This window comes from Petaurus breviceps, unplaced genomic scaffold (genome assembly GCF_028583685.1).
Source record: "Petaurus breviceps papuanus isolate PSGF00001 unplaced genomic scaffold, PetGlider_PUasm1.0 126, whole genome shotgun sequence".
Lineage (NCBI taxonomy): Eukaryota > Metazoa > Chordata > Mammalia > Diprotodontia > Petauridae > Petaurus > Petaurus breviceps.
Window position 1 is genome coordinate 11,649,263 of NW_027185655.1, and position 19,731 is coordinate 11,668,993.

The 19,731-nt window shown below is 37.0% G+C and overlaps 1 protein-coding gene across 1 annotated transcript in view; it reads right to left on the minus strand.

Moving 5' to 3' along the window:
- The window catches only part of ANTXR2 (ANTXR cell adhesion molecule 2), a 221,136-nt gene that overhangs the window by 68,479 nt on the left and 132,926 nt on the right, over positions 1-19,731 (minus strand). The window contains exons 15-16 of the mRNA XM_069092887.1: positions 19,065-19,232; positions 12,739-12,819 (exon numbers count right to left, since the gene is read on the minus strand). Of these exons, the coding sequence (XP_068948988.1) occupies positions 12,739-12,819; positions 19,065-19,232 (249 nt within the window). The remainder of the gene's footprint in view (positions 1-12,738; positions 12,820-19,064; positions 19,233-19,731) is intronic.

The following is a 19,731-nucleotide window of genomic DNA, read 5'->3' on the forward strand; positions in this document are numbered from 1 at the left end:
AGCTGTAAACTGATTTGGGCATTTTGAAAATAAATTTGGAAATATGCCTCAAAAGTTACTCGACTATGAATATCATTTGACCCTGCAATACCACCATAAGGCCTGTGACTAAAGAGATCAAATAAATAGGGGAAAGACTCATATGTACATGCATATTATAGTAGCTTTATTATGGGAACAAAGAACTGGAAACTTAGAAGTACCTATCAATTGGGGAACAGTTGAACAAAATATGATAAAATGTAATGGAATACAACTTATTGTAAGAAATGATGAAAGGGGTAGAGTTAGAGAAACCTGAGATCTGTATGAACTAATACAGAGTAAAATGGATACAACCACAAAAGTAATTTATGAAATGACAGTTCTCTAAAAAGAAACAACTTTGAAAGAATTATAATCAGCACAATGTTCAACCAGGATTCCAAAGGACCAAAGATAAACCATGTTACCCACCTCCAGATTAAAAGGATGATAGACCTAAGTTATAGAATGTGTGTATACATATACATATACATACACATATATAATATATGTATATATACACAATTCAATACACATGTGTATCTGTATTGCATATCTGTGTTATACATGTATGTGGATATATACATACTTATACATACATACACTCACGTCCAATGAAGGAACTGGTTTTGCTTGACTATGGATATATGTTGTAATTTTTTTTTAATTTTTCTTTCTTCCCTTCCTCCCTCACTGGGGGGGGGCAAGGGGAAAGGGGGTGATTGTCTTTGTTAGTTCACAAAATTGTTTTATTTATGAAAGGAAAGAAAAAAAATCATTGAAGCTAACATATTCTTGGTGGGGGGGGGGAATCCAAAAACCTACCTAATTTAAGGTATTACTCATGTCTTCTAAAATCACTAATTCTGTTAAGGTTTGCCTAATACTGATTCAGTGTAAAAAATTACAAAAAGCTAACTAAATATAAATTTACAATAAACTGTTAATAAATTCTTGTCCAGTAATGCCCCTGGTAGACATAGATATATCTCCAAAGGCATACTACTTTTAAAATAAGACCACAAAGTACCAAATTAGATTTTCCAACTTTATTTCAAATCAAACTTTCAGAGTTGATTACTATTTTATAAAATTAGACTCTGGAAAAAACACTTCCTATCTTAATTTTTCAGTTCCAATAATCTATGTGTGAAAATTGGTGTAGTACGTGAACAATTATTTTCCATTCAAAGTTCAAAATTATTTAGAAATGTTCAGCATATTGTAAATGCTACTCTGTTTTACAAATAGAATAATTCACGTTACTGGAAAATGAAAATGCATTTTAAATAAAAAACAAAATGGTCTTTTATCTGTCAAGATCCTTTAAGAGAATGATGTCATCAATTTTTTATTTTAATAGGAGTTTACACAGCCATATTCAAAATGAAAAAGAAAATGGATTAAGAACTAAATAAAATCTCACCAAAGCCCCTCCCTTAATCAAAGGGCATATTTTCTTAACTGAATCATAAGACTGCCCTTTCTTCTTAGGGCACTTTTTATTATAAAGTTTTAAAAATGAAGCTTATAATAGGTTTCCTGGTAGCTTTAATGGTTTATTGTCACACAGACTGCATACTCAGGGGTATTTCATTTGGAAAGAGGACAGTTAGTTAATAGAGTCCCAAGCTGGAATGTGCATACTCAATACAAGGGGCTAAATGTTTATTTTGGATCATAATATAATGAAATTTACCTTCAATATTACACATATTTCACACACGTGTGAAATGTAATGTTCACAAAGACTAAGCATATTGCTATGTTGCATATGTGTCAAAATATCTAATATCAACTGAAGGTTGTCTTTATTGTCTTCTGCTTTTGTAGCAACCAGTACTTCAAATCTAAGCTGGTAAACCTACCAAAATTATATAACATGTATACATACATATGTATATGCATATATATGTGAGTGTGTATGTGTATGTATATATGTCTGTGTACAAAGAAATTGATATATAGCCTTTTATTGACTCTTTAACACAGTGCTAACATAAACTTTTAAAATACTCTTATTGGGAACAAATAATTATTTTTTAAAAATAATTTAATGGGATTTTTAGAAATGCACACTATTAATTATTTGATTGTGGATTAACATTAGCTCAGATTAATGATTTTTAATCAAGGCACAGATACAGCTATAGTTGATTTGGAGCAGGAGCATGTGATTTCTAATCCCACCTCTAACACTTAGGGTTTGTGTGAACCTGAGCATGTTATTGTAACCTTTTGGGAGCCTTAGTTTCTTCATTTACAAAATAAGGGAATTATACTGGCTGACTTTTAAAGGCTTTAATCCCATGATCCTTAGTTTTCTTCTTTGGAAAATCCACAGATTGATTAGATGATTTCTAAGGTCCATGGAAAGAAACTCCAACACCTATGGTTAAATGATGTCATAATCCCATGGAACATGTAAACATCAACTAATCTCTAGAAGGAGTAAAAATGATAAGTAAATTCATGAATTAGAGCCCAATTTTTACTTCTACCATAAAACTTATTTCGTAAATTAATATGTTCTTTTTTTTTTTTGACAGAAGCCACTAAAAATGTCCAGGATGCTTAAATTTCCCATGTTTCTTATTTGCATTTGGGACCCAGACCCACCCACCACTTTTATGGACATGTGTGTAACGAATCAATAAAAATAATGATATTTTAAAAGTCTCAAATCTTCCAAATAAAAGTATAAAAGGAACTTTAATATATGACTTATGAATTAGTTACTTATTCTTCCCTTGTACTGGTGACATATATAGATATAGATTAAGATATCCAGAAAATATGTTCCGCATGAACATATGTATACAGCTAAAAATTTATAGTCAGTGAGATATTATACTAATAATAGAAGGCTCATGCCCTAGGCTACACTGGAAAAAATTTTATCTTTCAATTACATGTAAAACAAAGTCAATTACATTTCCTAGCTTGCTCAGAACATAATGATATTTTATGGGTGCTTTGTAATGAAAAGACAAGAGATAATAAAGAGTAAAGGATACTTAGCAACATAAAAGATAGAAATATTTAGTTAATATATTTTCCAATGATTTCATATCATAGTAAGCCCAAAGGATCTATCTGTACTACAAAGAGAGATGGCAAATAATCTGATTAGTGCAAAGGTTCTTAGAGTGTGTGAGCATGTGTGAGTGTGAGAAAGAGTGTGTGTGTGTATGTGTGTTAGACCCATTTGCTAGTCTGGACTATATAGCATACCTATAGACCCTCTCTCAGAATGAGATTCTGAAATTCATGATACAAAATACATAAAAATACAAAGGAAAAAAATTATATTGAAATGCATTTGGTCAAAACAATTTAAAATGTTGATGTTTCTAATTCTTTAAATTTTGAGAAACTGAATTAAAAAATGGCAGTCATATTTTGCAAGAGACAGTCTCACGAGACCTCAGTTTCCACATCTATAAAATGAAAGGATTTAAGGAGATGGTCACTGAGGTCTCTTTCAGCCCTAGATCAATGATTCTGCAATATGATTATGGCAGAAGATAGACATGCATTCAACTGAGTTCAAATACAATAGGTATTTTAATGATTTATAAAATTTAATAAAAGATATCTCTATAACATAAAACTTCCAAATAAGAACAGAATTAGATCAGATCATAGGTTTAGAGTTGGAAGGGACCTTAGCAATCATCTAGTACAATCCCATCAAGTTACAGAAGAGGAAACTGAGGAAGAGAGAGGCAAAATTGAACCAGTGGTCTAAGTATAAGTCCTGGGATTCATACCCAAACTGACTCCAAAAACCAACAGTGTTTCCACAACACTGTTAGATGATACCAAACACTGAGCCATTTAAAACACTGGGATGTATTGAATGAGCATGCACTATGTAGGAAATATAAGACTCCTTCTACTACCTAGGAATTTACAGTCAAATTGGAGACAAAAGACCAACACAAAATAATGATAAAATAACAGCTATGCCCCAGTTATTGTTCAAGATTCAGGTTCTAAGTGCAAAAAAGATAAAAAAAAAATAGGAGCAAAGAAAAAATGACTGGGAGGCAGAGGAGTCTGGGAAGGAACTATAAACATAATGAGATAGTTCCATATGCATAGAGCCACAATTTGTCATGTAAATTTATATTTTACTGACTTTTTGGTCCTGATAACACAGAAATACGTTCAGAGAATGATCATACACCCAGACCTAGAATTTTAAGCAGTACTGATGCCAGAATTCTGGAATGCAATTCAAATGATACATATTCAAAAAGTAATCGATTTAATTTTTTTCTTAACATATAATGATCACACCATCAGTATCAACTGATGTACAATGTGTCTACTTTCAAAAAGACTTACATTTACAGAGAGCTTTTAACTGTTTCAGAGCAATTTCGTATTTCTTATCAAATCCACCTCTTATCACCCCATTAGGTGTTATTTTCAAAACCTATTATGATGGATTCTATCATAAGACATACAGTCATATAATAATGTATTTATACAAGTTTTCTTTGAAATTTAAAAATGCTTTTCTTCCAAATTCATCTGATAAATAGGAAAAAACAAGGAGAAGTTTACTTGCTTAGGCTTTCAAAATGATAGGTTTTTAAGAATTCCTCAATTGTAATAAATTGTCAAAAATTAGAAGCACTTAAGTCAGGGGTTCTTAGTAACAAGAATGTATCTGAAGAGTTTTTTAAACTACATTTCTTTTGGCAAAAAAAAAAACCATATAAAACTTAATCCAGTTTCTGTTTTAATATAATTTTTAAAACCCTATGAAATAACTGAACTGATAAACTAAAATGTTATTGGGCATTTAGGTCCTATTATGGCGACTGTAAATTTACCTATGTGGAATGGTGGATGTGGCGATGCCATCTGAAGGTTAACATAACCTCAATGAAAGCCAAGAAGCTCTTTAGAGAGTTAATTGGTTTGTGGAAAAACTCCAAAAACTATTGCTTTGCTTTTTTTTTTCTCTCTGCCTTGCTGCCTCTTTTCCTTCTCTCTCACTCTCTTCAAACAAAAGCGAGAATGTTGGTGATGCATCATTTATAAATTACTTTGCAATTGCACAAAACCAAACATTACTTTGAAAACAAAACCAACTCCTGCTGTGGACGCAGCATGTTTGATGGGAGCCCTTCAAAAGCATTCATGGCCTAATGGAGGCTGTTTACGTGGAAGCTTCGATCCATACCTGCTGTCCCCTGTCACTCCCTGGAAACTTGGTGGCAGATGTTGCTGCGCTAAGTTGTCTCTGAAGTGGTTCTCTGTCCTCATCTCCCCACCACAACAGAGTCAAACTATATTAGATCTCTTTATTTGCGCCTAAGGCAAGTTGAGGAGCACAGCTGTGTCCACCCCGGCTCTACCTTTGGTGTTTTGGACCCCCAGGCAGCAAATGTGGGACCAAAACTGTTCTGCCACTATCAACTACGTCCGCTGACAATCCCGCAGCCTCCCTGCAGGCTGGGAAGGACCTGTGCCTCTGCTCCACAGATGTCAGAGACAACCTGCTAACTCACACCTGTACAAGCTTCCCTAACCTTGCGGATTGTGAGATGAAAAATGGATAACTCTGAGGACTTTTATTCACAATCAAAGCTTCTCGTCTTGTCTGTGTGCAGCCCTCAAACTGGGCCACCCTCCGTAGGAGCAGGCGGCATGGGATGGGGGCGGGGGCAGGGATTCTCTCTCTCTCTGCTTTGATACTTTATGCCTAAACTTCAATTAGTTGATCAAGGACATTAATTCAGTAGTGAATTCTTCTGAAAACCAGTACAATGAGGCCTCTGAGCAAGAGAAGGAAAACATTTGTTTAGCTTGAAATTTAACATAACAAGATTTCTAAAGTGAGTGGAGGAGGAGAGAGGGAGAGAAGGGGGAGAGAGGGAGAGAGGAAGGGAAAGAAAAAGAGGGAGAGGGAAAGGGACAGGGAGAGGGAGAAGGAGAGGGAGAGGGAGAAGGAGAGGGAGAGGGAGAGGGAAAAGAAAAGGGAGAGAGATGGAGAGAGAAAAGGAGTGGGAGAGGGAGGAGAGGGAGGAGAGGGAGAAGGAAAGGGAGATGGAGAGGGAAAAGGAGAGGGAGGAAGAGGAAAAGGGAGAGGGAGAAGGAAAGAGAGAGGGAGAGGGAGAAGGAGATGGAGAGGGAAAGGGAGAGGGAGAAGGAGAGGGAAAAGGATAGGGAGAAGGAGAGGGAGAAGGAAAGGGAGAGAGAGGGAGGAGATGGAGGGGGAGAGGGAGAAGGAGAGGGAGAAGGAAAGAGAAAAAGGAAAAGAGAAAGGGAGAGGGAAAGGGAGAAGGAGAGGGAGAGGGAGGAGGAGAGGGAGAGGGAGAAGGAGATGGAGATGGAGATGGAGATGGAGAGGGAGAGGAAAAAGGAAAGGGAGAAGGAGATGGAGATGGAGAGGGAGAGGGAAAAGGAGAGGGAGGAAGAGGAAAAGGGAGAGGGAGATGGAGAGAGAAAAGGAGAGGGAGAGGGAGAGGGAGGAGGAGAGGGAGAGGGAGAAGGAGATGGAGGACAGGGACAGAGACAGGAAGAGGGAGGAGATGAAGAGGGAAAAGGAGAGGGAGATGGAAAGAGAGAGGAAGAGGGAGAGGGACGGAAGCAGGGAAGGAGGTTGAGAGATTCTGTGTTAATTCTGTTTACTGAACTAACCTCTCTCAACAGTCTTAGAAGCTTACATAACTGATAAAAATGTTTTTCAGGAGATAAGAAATACTGTTAACTAGGCAGAGTATAAGAAAAAAAAGACAAGCATATTGTTAGCAAGGTAGATAATACATTAGACACACATCTCTACACATTTAAAAAAAAATTTGTTTAATCTTGCCTTTGAAGTTCACAGAAGGCAGAACATATATTCACTTGCTGCTGATATTAGATAAACAAACCTGCCTCTTCTGTGGCCTCAAGAACAGACAAAGATTTTCCATAAGTTGTCAATAAGGCAAAGGCTGCCAGGGCATCACAAAGAAATATTTCTCTTGGCACAGTTGCCACACTGTTTAGATTGGGTTTATACACTTTTTCAAAAGAAGGACTTTTTGGTAACAAAATATGAATTTGGGGACCCTCTGTACAGTATGATTTGCAGTGCAAAATCTCTTTAAAATGTTGATTCAATGTTTTTTTTTTAAGGAATTACCTTGCAAAAGAGTTATAAACAACTTTTTAAAAGAGAAAATAATATTGAAAAGTGGAATTAAGTATCCCCATATCTTCCCTCAGGCTATCTTCCCTGTCTACCAGCCCAGCCCACCAGCTGGCAGTTAAGTCCAGCAACAAGCAAGGATCAAGAGCTGCCTTCCCCCCTCCCGTCCCATGCCTCCCACTGGACCCAAATGGAGACTCTACGGGCCCACTAGGAAGCAGGCTATTCAGGCTGCCCTACCTTGCACCCTTCCCACCAAGGCAGGAACTCTGGGCTCCCTCTCAAAGAGAAGGGGTGGGGGGAGGGAGAGTGTCACAGTCCAAACAGGAAATCAGTGGGCTTTTACCAGATATCCTGCACCAGCCCCTGCAGACTCCTAGCCATTGCCGTCTCACTTGCCAATGTGACCGAAGGACTTCTGGGCATGTTCAGAAGCTCTGAAGCTCTTCTGTCTGCCTGGCAGCTGACCTCCCTCTAAAAGCTGCCTCCTCTACTCACAATGTGAACTTTGAGAGAACAAGGGCCGCCTAGCTTTTCAGCTTATCCCCTCAGGGCTCAGCAAAGTTCTTGTCACATGGAAAGTGCTCAGTAAACCCTTTTGGTGTTCTTTCGTGTTCGCAAGAGGCATGCCTAGTGGTTAACATAGAAAGGTGACCATTTGAAATCGCAAGGTCAGTTCTGAAGTGTGTCACAATCGGTTTAGTTCTCTCCTCCGTAAATGGGAACTACCGGTAGTTCTACAGAGATGCAAAGATGCACAAAGGAGAGATGTTCCTTGTCTTATGTCATGGAGGTTGGTACAACCTTACATCAGCACCTAAAGAGAGTACATACAGCAAGGGGGCTAGCTAGCTCAAGGTCCCAAGAAAAGCCTTGACAATTCTTCAATCAATATGCTGGTACATATTTGGGGAAGTGAGGGAGAGAGAGAGAGAGAGAAGGAAGGAAGGAAGGAAGGAAGGAAGGAAGGAAGGAAGACCTCCTCTTGAAGCAAGTTAAACTTTCCTGTTCTTGTAGCAATTACAAATTCAGGGCACAGGTTAATGAATAACATTGTTACTTAGACTGGCTTGAAGAATCATGAAAGAAAAATAGGAATTAATGGAACATTGAAAATTATAACTCCCTGTACCTGGTTTCAAATAAACTATATCTTCACCATATTTTAGCATTGGAAATGTTTCTGTAAATTACCACAAAAAATTTAATTCTCAAACAGGAAAGAAAAGAAGAGGAAAGGACATGTAGAAAGACATGATTTTTACCTCTAAAGAAAGCTCAAATATAAAGTAAATTAAAATAAACCAGAGATTTTAAACATGGGCAGTGAGTGCTGTTTAGACAAGCGGATTTTCCCAAGAGTCTTAATGCAGTTTAAGTTATGAAAAATGTATAGTAATACAAACTTCAAAGAGGTTGAATGTAATATCTTCTACATAATCAGGAAATATTTTAATGTCAGAGGAAGATTTTTAGATGGCAGTCTAGATGGTACCCAATGCTCAATATTAACTGATCTGAGTTGAATGTCTAATATTAGGAATAACTTCTACTTGGAAAAACAGTCACCATACTCATACCTGCTATCTTAACACCTACAAAAACTAAAGGAGATGGAGACTATCAAAAACTCTTAGTTCCTCATAAGCTAGAATCAAAACATAAGTACATTTCCCCCCAAATATCATAGATTTGAATATATTTATTTCATAATAAAGTATATCTCAAGACAATTTATTAAATGACATAATATCTAAAGCTTCCAACACAAAACTCTCTAACAGTTTAAGCTTTACCTATGCATCAAAGTGTGAAACATTACATAAAGGCATATCTACAACACACTCCTAGCAAGTAAATAAAAATGCTGCTAAAGTCTGTGGCTTTGTTTTTCTAAAAATAGTTGATGCATCAATTAAATTTTTCCTTTTAGTGAAACATTTTTGACAATATGCTATCTAATAAAATTGAAAACTTTAAACTTAAGCTAGATTTCTTTGCAAACTTCTCTAGAACAGCCCCTTATGGGAGATGTCTATTAACTATTATCTTTTTACCTCAAATGAGGCTAAATATCCAACCCACAAAAATTGTTGAATAACTATTATTTCTCTCCTGACATTTTTCCCTTAATATTGTTAGCAACTTTAACTAGTTTCAGGCTGTGACTTATTACAGATTATTGAGCTGAGTATACATTTTAGATAATTATTTCCTCAGAAAAGTCACGTTTGATTTTTGACATAATTCAATTTCTTTTTTTAATAAGCTTTTGTTGATGTCTTTGGTTTTTTTTTTTTTTTACATCATGATAGTTTTCCCTGTATCCTTTCTCTCCCCTCTCCTAGAAGGCCATGCCATATAACAAATTGCCCTTTTTTTAAGACAAAAAAGAAGAGGATAAAAATCAGAATGCTTGGGCGGCCAGGTAGCACAGCGAGTAAGAGCACCAGCTCCAGTGTTGAGAAAACCTGGAGATCGAATCCCGGGCTCAGACACTTAGCATCCACCCAGAAACACCTGGCCATGTAATCTTGAGCAAGTTACTTAACCCCAATTGCTTAGGGGCGGCCAGGTGGCTCAGCTGAGTAAGAGCACCGGCTCCAGTGTCGGGATGACCTGGATCAAATCCGGCCTCAGATACTCAGCACCACACCAAGAAATAACTGGCCGTGTAACCTTGAGCAAGTTACTTAACCCTGATTGCTTAAAAAAAAAAATCAGAATGCTTGTGGACCTCCCATCTCCGTGAAGAGGTGAGTTGAGAGTGACTTCTCATCTCTCCATCTTTCCTCCTCACCTCTTCAATTTTGCAGCATTCATTTTATTGCATTGTGGCTTTTATTAATTAATTTTACTGAATTAATCAGTAAAAATTATAATCCAAGCCTATACGAATGATATTCAGAATGTTCTGTGAAAAAAAAAAACACTAACTTATTAGCTTTGTTTAGAATCCAAAAAAAAAAAAAAAGACAAGAAAGGAACTCTTCAGGGAAAAGTGTGAATATGTTACAGCTCTAAAATTTTAACAGCTAAGTGAGGGCAGAATTACTCCCAATTTGCTTCTGTTTTCTCCACTAAGGATAATGGGGAAAGGTAGAATGAACAGCCCTCAAAATAGAAATTGGAGTTCAAATATATCCTGGACCAGTGGAAACTGTGCTGGATCATCAAATGATCTAAGTTCAAATCTTAGCTCTAATACTTACTCCCTTTGTGAATTTCCTCTGTGAAATGAGTAGGTTTAACTAAATGACCTCTAAGGTCCAAAGGCTCTAAGTCTTTGATCCTATGATGCTAAAATAAGTGTAGAACCCATAAAAGAGCATCAGCTTGTTTCAAATGAATCCAAGTTTTCAGACCAAGAAAAACACATCCTAGACTGCTTAGAGAATTCATAAATGCAATCTTTTAACCACTGTTAGTAATCTTTGAGAAATTATAGAAGATGACTAGAAAACGCTAAAAGGTATTCTTAATTTCCAGAAAAAAAATGAGCAAAGAGTGGATTTTGGAAACTATGGGCCAATAAGGTAAAAGTTGACTCAGTAAAATTCTAGAGATTTTAGTGAATATGTGGATTTCTTTTTCTCTTAAATTGGCAAATCAAGATAACGTCATATATACACATATATATATATACATACATATATATATATATTTATTTATATGCATGTGCTTATATATGCATATGTATATATACACATATATGTGCATAACATCCAGATTTAATGAAAAAGATTCATAAAATCTTCTATGATATATTCTTTTCGTTAAGATGGTGAAGTATGGGTTGAATAGCAAAACTTTTCAGTAAATCCCACAGAATCCAACAAGTGTTTAGCCATTCAACACCAACCTAAAAGAAGGTAAGTAATGGAAACCTACAAAGAAATGACTTCCTACTCTTCTATTGAAGATTTTTATCAATCACTCAAATGAAGACATTATAAAATAAGTAGAATATAGAAAGCTAAGAGGAAAATCAATATGGACAATAATTAGAATTAAGATCACAGTTACTTGTGTGTCTGTCCCATCTTTTCACTACACTATAAATATCTTTAGGACATAGTCTTTGTCTTTTTCCTCTTTCTATCTCTGGATATAGCAGAGTGTTTTGCACCTAGTGAGTACTTAACAAACATTTATAATATTTAATTCAATCTTTATAGCTTAGACTGATATACCAAAATTAGCAAGATGAAGTTTAATAGATAAATGTGAAGATATGCATTAAGTTCAGAAAACCAGCTGCATAACATATGAGAGGAAGATTTGGGTTTGCAGAGGTTTGTGTTGTCCAAGAGCTAAATTTGAGCCAGGAGTGTGATATGGATGCCAAGAAACCTATCACCATCTCGGGCTGCATTGATAGAAATATAGCAACTCAAACACGGGAAACAATAGTCTCATAGCACTCTATATTTGTCAGACAACATGGGAAGATTGTGCAAACAATTCTACATTTAACGGTTTTTGGCAAACTAGAGTTTGATCCTGAAGAAGGGGTCTAGGAATCATAATGCAGATATCACTACAGAAGAAACCTAGTATCTTTAATATTTCTGCAGAATAAAAGACAAAGAAGAGATATGTTAGATGTCTGAATACATTCCTAATTTCTCTAAAAGGAAGGTCTGAGACCAAATGGATGAAAAGGTACAAAGAATTTTCTAATTAGAGTTGTACAATAACGCAATGAGTTGCTTCGTAAGGCAGTGAGTAAAATACTAGAGGTATTCTAACTGAGGTTATTTTACTGTTTTCCAGTGATACTTTAGGGAGGGTTGCAATTGGTGGATGATTAAACTATATGATTGTCAAATATTATAGTATTCTATATCATCTGACTTCTGAAGCAATGCACTATATTCTATGTTCTGAGAAAGACATATAATTAAAAAAACTAGTATCTATGTTTATTAAACTAAATTTATTTAATCAGTTCTGCCACGTTTAAAAGAGAATAATTGATTCAGTTTTTATGATTATGATGATGAAAACAGCTCTGAAGTCAAATAAATAAGCAAAAAATGAATAAACCTCAATATCACAAATTTCTACTAATGTTTCATGATTTTCACTTCAAAATACCTCTATTATGCTATCTAAAATATTTAACATTGTATTTCTGAAATCATACTTCCATATTCCATTAAGCACAAATGTTTCTACTCTAAAATAGGGTAAGAAAAAATACAGAAACTTATATTGGTCAGATCTTCAAATAACTCTGGTGCCTTCAATGACAAGAAGTGAATTCAGCAAATGTACTTATATTTATTTCTTGGGAATGCCACCACAGTTTGTGCCTATGGCTTGAAAAAAAATCTTTGGCAAGTGTATATTTTAGGATGCAGTGACTTAGTGATTCCACTTCCCATTATCATGGATGATAATTGATTTAAAATTCTATAGGGATATAAATCATTTCCTCAATGGATAAAATGTGAACGTTGAATTATTTTTCACTTAGTATGTTGTTGCATTTACTGTCCTGAAATGATCACATTTTACATTCCCTTCATACCATCACCATAACATATACAAACCTCATCTCCTTCCTGAGGTCGCATCAAAGAAACTCTATCATACTGCCGACGTAACAAAGCCCAGAGTGCATCAAGACGGCCCTGTAATGACAGAAGAATCCTATAATAACTAATACATAGCAAATAATGAATATCAGTTGAATAAATGGCAAAAAGAAAAAAAGGAAATTAAAAAATTAATTGTACTACAACTGAAAACTATTGGCTCTGATTTCTGATTTGTGAAGAAAAACAAATCAATTCTTTTTTTCCTCATTTTTCAAATGCTTTATTAACTTCTGATTTACAGCATTCATTTCCACCAGATTACAAGTTACAAATGTTCTCCCCATTTTTCCCCTACCCACCGCCCCAAAATAACAGTCTCACAGGATATCTCCTCCTCCAGTCTGCTCTCTCCCATATCTTCTCCCATACCGCCTTTGACTTTTCCAGTAGGGAATGGTGGATCTCTATGCCCCAGTGCCTGTATAACTTATTTCCCAATTACATGTAAAATAGTATTAATAATAGTACACACACACACACACACACACACACTAAACATTTGATTTTACAACTTTGAATTCCAGATTCATTCTCTTCCTCCCTTGCCACCCACCCTTACTGGGAAGATAAGCAATTCAGTATAGGTTGTACATGTGTAGCTAATGCAAACCATTACCATAGAAGACACATTGTAAAAGACTGACTATATTTCCCTCCCTCCTTTCCCACCTCCCACTTGTTCTATTCTCTACTTTGATGCTGTCCCTTTTCAAAAGTGGGTGCTTCCAATTTACCTCCCCCCTAGCCTGCCCTCCCTTCTGTCATCCTCCCTCTCATCCCCTTCCCCTCTACTCTCTGTAGGGTGAGATACCCTATTGAGTGTGTATGTCATTCCTTCCCTAAGCCAAATTCAATGAGAATGAGTTTGACCCATTCCCTTTTGTCTTCCTATTATTCCCCTCCATTGTAACCATTTTCCCTTGCCTCTTCTATATGAGATAGTTTGCCCCATTCTGTCTCTCCCCATCTCCTCTCATCATAGTCCTCTCTCACCTCTTGATTTCACCTTTTAAATATCATACTTTCCTATTAAATTAGTCCTGTGCCCTCTATGTATACCTGTAAACATATATACACACATTCACATATGTATTCATATGCCCCCTTACACCCTCTGATATAAATATATATATATATATATATATATATATATATATATATATATATATATATTTCTATTTCTATTCCCTTCATCTACTGAGAAAAGTTTCATCAGTTACAAGGATCATTGTCCCATGTAGGAATGTTAATAGTTCAACTTTGATAAGTTCCTTATGATTTCTTTTCTCTGTTTACCTTCTCATGCTTCTCTTGCTTCTTGTATCTGAATATCAAATTTTCTATTCAACTTTGTTTTTTTCATCAAGAATGTTTGAAAGTCCTCTCTTCCACTGAATGATCATATTTTCCCCTGAAACATGATACACAGTTTTGCTGGGTAGGTGATTCTTGGTTTCTTCCCAGCTCCTTTGACCTCTGGAATATCACATTCCCAGCCCTTCAAACCCTCAGTATAGAAGCTGCCAGATACCGTGTTATCCTGATTGTGTTTCCACAATATTCAAATTGTTTCTTCCTGGCTGCTTGTAACATTATCTCCTTGATCTGGGAATTTCAGAACCTGGCTATAATATTCCTAGGAGTTTTCTTTTGGGGATCTTTTTCAGGGGTGATTGGTGGATTCTTTCAACCTCTATTTTGCCCACTGGTTCTAAAGCATCAGGGCAGTTTTCCTTGAGAACTTCCTGGAGGATGATTTCTAGGTTCTTTCTTTGATCATGACTTTCAGGTAGTCTAATAATTTTTAAATTATCTCTCCTGGATCTATTTTCCAGGTCAGTGCTTTTTCCAGTGAGATATTTCACACTGCCTTCTACTCTTTCATTTGTTTGGATCTGTTTAAAAGCATCTTGATTTCTCATAAAGTCATTAGCTTCCATTTGCTACAATCTAATTCTGAAGGAATGATTCTCCTCATGAGCTTTTGAGATTCTTTTTCCATCTGGCAAATTTGGCTTTTTAATGCATTCTTCTCCTCATTGCCTTTTTGATCCTCTTTTGCCCTGTGAGTTAGACTGTTTTTTAAGGTGTTATTTTCCTCATTCAGGCTGTTGACTCTCATTTCATAATTTTCTTGCATTGTTCTCATTTCTCTTCCCAATTTTTCCTTCACTTCTCTTATCTGCTTCTTAAGGTCCTCTATTGCCTGTAACCAGCTCGTATTTTCCTTTGAAGCTTTTGGTGCAGGAGTTCTGACTTCACTGTCTTCCTCCTGTTCCATGCTTTGATCCTTTTTGTCCCCAAAATAGGAATCTAATGTTGGATTGCTCTGTTTTGTTTTCTTACTTTGCCTGGTCATGTCACTACTAAGTCACTTGACCCCTGGGCCTTTTGCCACAGTAGGACTCTGCTACCAGACAGAGGAGCTTCATTCCAAAAGCTGGGGTTTTCTCAGCTGCTGGAGGTATTAGTTGTGTGCCCTCTTTGAAGCTTCCACACGCTCTGGCAACCCCAGGACCTCCACCCTAGACTGCAATCCAAATCCAAGCAGGTTAAAGCAAGAGCAATTACCCCTCAGACTGGTCACTTGGTCCCCCTATACTCTACAGGCCAGGAGCTGAAGCTTCCATGTGGTGGCAGCTGTGCCATAGCCCTCAGCAGCTTCTCGCCCAGGGGGCAAAAACCAATGTGCTCCCAATTACTGGGTCCCAAAGTCCATACTGCACTGCCCTTTCACTTTGTCCTTAGCATTTATATGTTGAAAATTCTGGAGATGGACACAGCTGCTGCTGATCTGGAGTCTCTCAAGCTGGTGGTTGGTCAGGCCCACATGGGGCTAAAAACTGGGTCTGGGCTGGGCTCCCAGAGCGCTGTGCTTGCTGATTCCTGCTGGCCTGCCAGGCTGTGCTCAGCGGAAGGTTAGCTTCTCTGTGTCATTTTGTGGGTTCTGCAGCTCCAAAGTTTGTTCAGAGTCCCCTTTTACATGAATTGGAGGTGGTGAGAGCTGGAGCCATGCAGAGGTCCTGCTTCTACTCTGCTATCTTGACTCTGCCCCCAAACTAATTCTTTAATGTGGAAATTAGGACCTGTCTCAATCCTGGTCCTTAATATGACAAATGCAAATCATTTACTATTATCTATGCTTCATTTTTTTGTTTACTTGGTTCTGTGAGACACCCTGAACCCCAATCCTATAAATAACTTCATTAAGAAATGGATCACTGAAAGGCTTGATTTTTCCCTTCTTTTCTTTTGTTCTCCTTTGGTTCATTGTCAGTCATTTCCTTATCAACCCCACACTCACCCAGCATACAAGCAGAAGGAAGAACCTATCCATGTCAGTCACTGCTTATAATAAACCATATTGAGAGACACCTAGGTGGTATGTATAGTGGTACTGGATCTGATGTCAGGAAGACCTAAGTTAAAATACAGGTTTTGAAATTTACTATGTGTGTCACACTTGGGAAAGTCAGTTCACTGTTATTTGCCTCAGTTTTCTCAACTGTAAAATGGGGATAATGAGGATCAAGTGAAATAATTCTTGTTGAGTGCTTGGCACAGTTCCTAGGCACTATATAAGAGCTGACTATCATTGTTATCATGATCATGATCTTGAATGTTCCTGAACTTGTCAGAATACTTAAAGCAACAAATGAAACTTTTTCCTTTCTTTTAGAAATACCTTGTATTTCTAACACATAGTAATTTGTGTATTTTCTTTTGGACTATGTAGGTTGCTTTATAAATAATATAAGTAAAAAAGATTTCTATATATCTAAAGTATCATGGTTAGACATTTATTTTGGAGACTGGATCATTTGCAGTCTACTAAAAATGCCCAGATCTTATAGCATCTTCTGAACATCTTCAATAATATTTTTAGTACATCCTTGAATGAAAGTGAACTTCATCAGAAAAGTTACCTTTTGTCAAGGTAATGGCATTATGATACAGTGGAGTCAATAAGAACTGAGTTCTGGTCACAGTTCTGACCCATGCTGGTCAAGGACCTTGGGCGTGCCATGGGATCTCTCAGGACCCCAGGCGACTCTCTGAGACTACACATTGCAGGGGGAAATGTTGACTTGATTAGTTAGAGGAAATTTCCTCTCGTAGGTATTCACTTTATCACTGAATTTACATATCCAGTCCCTATCCAATCCCCTCACGTCTTTGAATTGTCTAGACCATGACACGCATTTTTTTTCTCAGCAATATTTAGCAGATTTCATTTACTGAAGATGGTGTTCTCACCCTTGTTCAAACCTGAAGAAGGCAACATCACACTGCAGAAGAACTAAAATCTCCTTCACCTATCAGGTCTCTCTGATTGTTGCTAAGAGACTATTTTGCAATAACAGTTAGTCAATTCCTTGAATTGTTTTTCAGTGGTGACCACAACTTCCTTTATGCTGCTGTACAGTTGATCATGTTTCATCATGACCTCAAAGGATCCTTGAAAATTTTGATTTCGCCACATCAACCACCACTGTACTAAGTCCTACAGTCTCACTGACGTGTATTCTTTTGGAGCTAGAACTTTGGTTCATATTTCCTTGAAGCAATATGTAGTTGTTCAGTCGTTTCAGTCATGTCTGACTCTGTGTCCCTATTTGGGATTGTCTTGGCAAAGATACCAGAGTGGTCTACCAAATCCTTTCCCAGTTCATTTTGCAGATGAGTAAATTGAGGCAAACAAGATTAAGTGACTTGGCCAGGATCACACAACTAGTACATATCTCAGGTCAGATCTGAACTTTGCCACTTAACTGTCCTGAAGTAATGTAGCCATTCCCAAAAACCACTGACTTAAAAGCGCAACAAATGAGAGCATGGAAACACATGTAGATGGCATGAAATCCACCACTCAGTAATGGAGAACTAATGAAAGGGAAGGAAATCAGCTCAATCCAGTTTCATTTGCTGACAGTCAGATATTCCAAGTCAGCTTAACCTCAGTAGGAACATACATGCATGACAAAATTAAACCACATCAATATTACTACCTGGTTCAAATAATCTGCCAACAATTGTCAGTATTTTAAAATATTTGCATTCATTTTTTTTTTCATTCATCCAATGGATAGAATCAGAAGACTTATGAACTACGGCAAAATGAATTAAGCACAACAATGAAAACACTCTAACTTCAATAATATAAATGTATAGAACAAGACAACAAAACAGAATATTATGTAGTTTTACTTATTATTTCTGGCCCTGACAACAGATAAGGAAATGTTCCTCATTGCTTTCATGGGGGAGATGAGGGGCTACAGGTGAAGAATGGTATATAAGACTGCTATATCTGGTATTTTTGCTTGTCTATTTCTCTATTACATGGGATGAATCACTGCAGGGAGATGGGGCTGGGAGAGAAACTTCTAGGGTGTATGAGGATTATCTTAGTATCAGGGACAGGACACAAGGATTTTAGGTCATCTGAATATGGAGTCTACATTCTGAACTTTCACATAACTCAATTAGGAAAGACAATTCTTCCAAGTACGGAGAGTATTCTGAGTAGAATAATTCCTCATTCCTTTTCCTCACTGAGCTGCAGAAAGAAGAATGACAAGTTGACAGAGCCATAAGTTCTGGTGGTGAAAATTGGTACCCAAGCCAGGGTAGGAGAGATCCTCCTAAAACTCACAATGGTAAGTGCCAATTGTAACTGGAAAAAGGAATGGTGTAATGGATGCGGAAGGACACAGATATAAGAATGCCCCAGCTGCAGCTATGGTCATCTGAGAGTTGGGCAGAGGCATCAGCTCTAAAAAGGGTCACAGCATGTAAAGCTGAGGAATACTTAATGAGGAACTTTGTTGGAGCTGGGTGTAATGTAATTCACCTGTTACAGAGCATACATTATTCTTTGAGTTTTCTTTCCCTTTAATAAAACTTTTTGATATAAAAAATAACACATAAAATAATAATTTAGAATAATATTTATAATAATTTGTAATAAAACTTATGAAACTTTCATAAATATGGCCAGCATACTTGCAAGTATAGAATTGTAGCCAGTATATTGGCCTGTCCAATTAGGATACTTTCCAGGGATTTCTGAGTAGGAGTCTGAGCCAGAACTAGCTGAATACTTTCCAAAAATGTTCCTAGGCTCCTTGCACCATAAGCATCTCTGACACAAGAGCTACATATGGTTGAGGTTTTTAAAACAAATTTCAGCCAACAGAAAACACTAACTAAATGAAAATGAATCTTTGAATATGCAACAGGCCTAGGTGAGGCTGGATGGCAGATTGCAAGGTTACCTTGATTGGAGTGTACCACTTTGTCTGAGGGGCCTGGTATGTAGGTTTGGGCCGAGGGGGTCTAGGCCTGGCAGGTTCTTCTGTTTCTTCAGGAATTGTAACCACAGCATTTTTGGCTTTTTCTAACCTCGCACCTTCTTCAGTAGAGCCTTTATCACCCCAACGAACCTGAAAAAAAACAAATTAATAGGTATTTTCAGATGTATATAACAGCACCTTATAATGTGAGATTCTTATAACATCTAATAGGAGGTTGGTGGCTTATATCAGTGAGTCTGGTTGTAGCCTAAGCTCAAATGTTCCTCCTCTATAACCTCAGTGGAAAGAGTCATGAAGACCTGAGTTCAAATCTGGCCTCAGAAACACTACCCCTGAGTAGGTCACTTCCTCAGTTTCCTCAGCTGAAAAATGGGTATCTTAATAGCCATGACTTTCCATGACTATTGTGACAATCAAATGAGATAATATTTTTAAAGTGCTAAGCACAGTGCTTGCTGCATTGTAGGAACTTAATAAATAATTGTTTCCTTGTCTGGTCCTTCCTTCTTTGAAACATTGAAACATACTTGAAAAGACAGAAACAGTAATAAATCAGTAAGCACTTATGGACGACTTAGTACGTGCCAGCTACTGCCTAAATGATGGGGATCCAAAGATCAGTTCCTCC